Genomic DNA, 6000 nt, shown 5'->3' with positions numbered 1-6000 from the left:
GAAGCTTGAATGAAAGGACTTCTTCAAGAGGATTGTTGAGAAAGTAGAGTGGGGGGGGGGAGGATTCTTTTTGACTTACTCCAATCTCCTTCATTCCATCCCCACCCTCTTTTACATTCCTTACTCGTTTCCTCTTTTTTTTCTCTCTCTCTCTCTCTCTTTGCTTTCACTCAATACATGCCAAAGCATTCCGATTTGGGAGGGAAAACACGCGTTCAGCCACATTCATCATAATACCCGATAATCCGCTTGTCTGTAAAAAGGCTTAACACCGAGGAAATGATGATGGTGGTCTGTCGGGTACTTGTTCCTTCATGAGATGAGTTCATGGTTGACATTCCATTGACGGGTGATAGTAGACCTATTATATACATGTGTGGGGATTGTGATGTCTGTGAGAAGGTCTCGTCAAAATAAAAAAAATAAAAGTCAACGTGAGGTCGGTGTTTGTGTATTTCACACCTTGCAAAAATGGCATCACCAAACATATCGACTCCAAAACGCCAAAGAAATGTCCAGGCCCGGAAAACTTCAAGAGCATGTATATACTTGAGTGAGGAAGCTCCTGACCAAGAAGGTTCCGTCGTACCACTGTTGAACTGTTGTCCGCAAGTTATGCAGTTTAACATAACCCCCTCCCCAGTCCACACAAGACCATTACAGCAAGCTCTTCAGACTCATGTCTAATGGGAACCTACTCCTATTGAGGAGTGGTCCATTTGTATGACCATGCATTCTGTACCCTCAGGGTTCGGATGTGTGTGTTGGATTGATCATGTACTTCAGCCTCTGGGCCCAGGTGCATGTATACGCTCATGGGACAGTCTTGTTGGAGTGTACCTTGGCTGTGGGGTCAAGGTGAGCGTCCTAAGCTCTGTTTAATGTTATTTTCTTTTTTTAACCTTTTTTCGATTTAAAAAAAGAAAAGAAAAGAAGGCACAGCCGTAAAGCAGGCTCATGTTTCTGGATCGATTGCAAAATAATTTTCATGGCCATACTAACTCGATATGTCCTGAACGGTGTAATTTTGACTGTCACGAGAGAAGAGCTCATCTCGACTGCATGAATATTCCTGGTTTGGCATTGTCAGCGTTTAGGATGCACGAAGACTCAAACTGGACAAGTGAGTGAACCGCTCAAGAAATGCGGGAATAAAACTCAAATGGAAGCAAACAAGCACCCCGACCTTCCGTCACGGAAGAGAATGATGACCTATGAACACAGGTGGGCACAGCAATTGAAAGTTCCACACAAAGGAAGCCAGGTTCCCAAATCTGTCAACTTGCAAAATTGTATCCACTTAAAAGGCCTTCATCCGCAGCTTTCGAGGATTGTGCTTCCCTCTGAGCTGGCGATCCTGCCTCATACCTCGCTCAGCTTGATGTGGTGTAAATTAAGGCCTTCAAGATCATTGGAATATCTTGTGAAGAAGACACGTCGGTGATCTCTCTGTTATCTGCCACCTGCTTTCTGGTCTTGCACCCTTTGCTCTTTCCATGCTTTATCAATTTCATTCTTCCCTTCAGTACTTCAAGAGAGCTGTCTCACATCACATCACCCCCACCCCAATCCAAAACCATGATTTTTGTTTCTAATCTCATTAACCCTCCCCAAACCCACCTCTGTAAATTTCCAATTTTTCCTTCCTGAGATTTTGCTTCTGTATCTGTCCTGTCCACCCCATGCATCCTCCCCCACCCCTCGATCTGCTCCACATCCCTTATTTGTCCAAGTCTCCCTCTACTTTGTCCCTTAATCCTGCTGTTGGCATGTCCTACCCACCCATCTTTGTACTGTTCCGTCACAATCCATTCGATATTCTAGCTCTTCCACAAGATAAAAAAAAAACATCTTCATATATTTCGCACTGTCAGTTCTGCCTCACTGTTCCACAATACAAGCCTCATCCCTATTAAAAAAGTCTACTCAAGTGGTGGTAGAACTTCATGAGAATGTGGAGGAACCTAAAATCTTGAAAGCAACAGAGGAGTATCCCTTATGTGTAGCTATCTTGAGCGTGTACAGATCATAGCACAAGTTTGTAAACACGAGGTAAACTCAGTTTAAAAAAACATGTGCAGTAAAACGATTACAGACAGGAAATATAGGTTGGAGGGTGTAGGCAGAGAAGGCGTAAGTTTGAGCGAAGGAAGTTGGCAAAGTCTGTGCCAAATGAGCAGCTGCGTTCGGCTACGTGCGGGCAGACACGCCAAACAGCACAGCAACCTTTGGGCCGAGCTCGTACGATTCATCTACAGACGAACTGGTTTCCACCGTGCAAACGAGAGTCGCTCATTGGCCATCTATGTTTACAGCTGCAAAAGCCCCACGACCCACAGAGCTACAAATGAAGGATCACGGATTCATCAAAGCACTCCAATGGTCCATCACAGGCTGTTGCTGCACCCACAGAAGTCTACCAACAGGGATTGGGACACACAGGGTAGATTAAAAGTTAAGAATATAAATATATATACATTTATATTCTTTCCTCCATTCTACCTGAACATCTTGTACCTTTTTTGCCATCGGGTCAACCATCTGTTTTAGTGAATGAATTCTGTTTAACCTTTACTAAAATCATACAAGAAGTTCCAGTGGGATTTGATGTACAGAGTAAGGGGTTGTGGTTACCATTAATTGTTATGAGAAAGGGGATGCAGTGAGATCCCAAATGTTCCTCAAAGTGCAAGCAAATTTTCATGGGATTCTGGGATTGTGCAGGTGTGATGGCAGAACCCTAACATGCATCAGCCCCCTCCCCAACTCTCTCCCCCCCCACCCACACCACCCCTCCCAACTCCGACTTGTACTTCTCAACTCAGTTACGTAACCAGGAGATGAAACAAGGGCAGTAGTGAAATAAAATTTATTTTATATAATGGAACAACAATGGGACATGAGGTAAAATACATACAACATACATATTGTACATCTACAATTTCCTTCCCATGTGCTTCCAGGAAGCCAAACTGATGTCAGACAAGTCCAGTATCACACCAGACAAAACTACGCTTCAGTCTCTCACCCTCACCATTGCTACTATGGCAATCCCCCACCGTACGGATTGCAATTTGGAGATCGCACTTAAATTTTACAAACTTCAATGGCCGCAGAAACTGCAGTCTTCGCAACGTGTACCCAACGGGTCATCCGTGCAACGAACGCATTGGATAACCGGTAAGGTAGGAATGATACAGAGGTTTTTACTTTTTGCTACCATGTGGCAGACTCTGCAGAACAAGAGGTCAAATGGGGAAGGACCGAAGCGTTGAAAAACAAGCTGCAAAAAAGGTACAGGTGTGCAGTCGATCATCAGGCGATGGAGTGTGATTATGGTGAGAAGAGGGCTGAGAGTCACTAACACACTAAGTTTATCATCTGGCTTTGAGGTTTTCATTTGTTTTTTTTTTTTGCTTCTACTTCTTCTTCTTCTTTTATAAAGAACACTGGCTTTTGGGGTGTCTGAGAAAGTTCATTCGACTTGACGAGTCCTCGTCTTGCTTCTTTTTTTTTTGGTGGTGAACAAGAGCTTGTTCTCAGGACAACTTGCTGGTGATAGATCTTCAGGCTAATGCCGATGCATTATGCAATTAGCTTTAAGTAGTGGTCCTTTAAACACCGAGAACGAATAAAGTAACGAGAAAGAGAGAGAGGAGAGTGAGAGAAATCAAATGATTAAATGCATACGTAAAAGGAATGAGAAAAGCTGTGATGATGATGATAACTGAGACAACAAAAAGGAAAGCACCATTAAATCCACAGATATCCACGAGTGTAGACATTTGGTCATAAATAGTTTCGAAACGGATATTTAGCACATTGGCAAAACAGCATTACAGAAAATAATAAAATAAAGAAAGGGCTAAAATAGACTCGAAATGAAAGAAATAAAGAAAAAAAAAAAAACAACAAAATGAGCAATCATCATTGAGCAAGTGCCATTTGCATCTGCAGAGTAGTAAGGCGTTTACGTTTGAACTGAGGAGTCAGCTGCCTTGGTCGAGCAAAGGCCTGGTGCTTCGTGGCACGACTTGTATGACTGCTCAAACCCTCTGCAATTTTTATTTTTAAAATTTTTTTTTTAATCTTCATATAATCGATAAAACAAACCTGACCAACAATGTGCAATGTTTAAAGCAAGATATGTTCATATAATTACAATTAACTTCCGAGCAACAGGCCATTTGCTGCTCAGACTCAAAACACGGTAATGGTTAAAAAAAGAAAAGAAAAGAAAGACAAACAAACAAACAAACAAACAAACAAAACAACCAGGAAAAAAAATAAAATAAAATAAAATAAAATAAAGACTAATTTTATTGCAAACAGGGGTTATATTATACCGACTTAAAAACCTAAACGTAAAAGGCACAAGGGAGAGGAAGGAGGTCAAGGAAGAGAGAAAGGGAAGGACAGAGAGGGACCATGGAGATTAGGGGGCTTGCCAGGGATAGGGAGGGAAATGGAAGGATAGAAGGAATAGAGGAAGAAGACCTCCTTAGTGATACAAGTGTAAAATAACAAAAGAGCAATTAGCCAGGGAGGAAGGTCCCTGAGAATCAAAGAAAGTGTGGAACCGAGGACTGACTGTCAAAAGCACGTGCGTATGAACACACGAGCACATCAACCTCACACGTGTGCACATCAGCAAGTGGACGCACGCACACCAGCAAGCACAGGCGCACACACACCAATAGGCGCAGGTGCACGCACCAGCAAGAGGATGCACACGCAGCAACAAGTGGACGCACGCACACCAGCAAGCACAGGCACGCACCAATAAGCGCAGGTGCATACGCCAGCAAGCACAAGTACGCACACACACCGACTTTAGGAAAAATATTGGTATATATATCTTTTTTTTTTTAAGATCACATTCTACTTGTGAGGTCAATTATGTTAAAGATACTTTGTTTTAGTCTTCGACGAAGTGCAACTTAGATAATTTATCAGGGTGAGACACTGAGGGTCCAAACCCAACCCTCGCGGTAAAGTAAGGACGGACATTGGCGAGTAAGGACTGATCTGGCCACAGAGTCCACATAAAACTCCTGATGAGATAGTAACAAATCAGGCAGAGACCAATGGCGTACACCCACAAAGACTCCAAATTCCCGAGAGTAGACTCATTAAAACCTTGCGCTTCAATCTTACCTTCATGTGTGTTTGAGCTTTTGATAGCAATTTGTGTTTCACAAGCAATTTTCAGCCCCAGAGGCTGAACATGAGTGGAAGCAGAGAGCAAAGCCCTCCACAATGTAAGGGGATCGATCAATCCAAAGAGATTTGGTGGGGAGAAGGCAAAGGGTTGATACGGGGTTTACGCCATTGCAAATTTCACCTCAAAGGCTGGTAAACAAAGGAAACGACACCTTAAGAATACAGGTGCTCATCACTCTTCTTTGTTGGTCCAGTCTGATCATTTCCATGTGTGGATTTTTTTTTTCTTTATTTTGTTACACAGGTCTTCCATTGTTTGATGCTCAGAGTTCTCCTTGCCTCACTTAACCCCACTCGAAGGTACCGGGGCCCTGACTCAAGCTTGCACGATACGGTCGGTGGGACGGCTCAGCGGCGGTGGACTCGGCAAGTGGCATGGTGGTGAAGTCAGGAGAGGGGGAAAGTGTAGCGAGGGCTAGCAACAAGGTAGCTTGGGGCTGCAGCTGGAGTAGCCCCCATCACTAGTCGCACTGCGTAGGCTTATACTCTCATCCATGTCGCTGGCACTGCCTGCGCTCAGGCTGTCCGTCTCACCCAGGGAGAACTCCAAGCTCTCGACATCCACATCGATCTCTTCTGAAACCGAAGGGCAGCAACGATATACAAACACAGAATTACTTTCAACATCAAAATACCATTACTACTGCAAAAGCAATTAATTCCCCCCCCTCCCCCCCAAAATGTTTGTTTTTTTTAATTACAAAGCATTTGTTAAGGTGAAATGTATATTCTTATGGCATCTATCCTCATGCAAACTTTTATTCCTTGTGATATTCC

At 43.4% G+C, this 6000-nt stretch overlaps 1 protein-coding gene across 3 annotated transcripts in view; it reads right to left on the bottom strand.

Annotated features, from left to right (window-relative positions):
- Positions 1-2852: 2852 nt before the first annotated feature.
- LOC147015016 (max-interacting protein 1-like) overlaps positions 2853-6000 on the bottom strand; it is a 54028-nt gene continuing 50880 nt past the window's right edge. For 2 of the 3 annotated variants that reach the window (XM_085849317.1, XM_085849319.1), the window contains one exon: positions 2853-5799. In XM_085849317.1, the coding sequence (XP_085705443.1) occupies positions 5639-5799 (161 nt within the window). In that variant the 3' untranslated portion in view covers positions 2853-5638. The remainder of the gene's footprint in view (positions 5800-6000) is intronic. The other variant, XM_085849318.1, reaches the window with a different exon arrangement.

Source organism: Eptatretus burgeri, chromosome 12 (genome assembly GCF_056783735.1).
Source record: "Eptatretus burgeri isolate ZD-2024b chromosome 12, Ebu_testis_v1, whole genome shotgun sequence".
NCBI lineage: Eukaryota > Metazoa > Chordata > Myxini > Myxiniformes > Myxinidae > Eptatretus > Eptatretus burgeri.
Note: the sequence above shows the minus strand (reverse complement) of the source record. Positions and strands in the feature narration are given on the sequence as shown.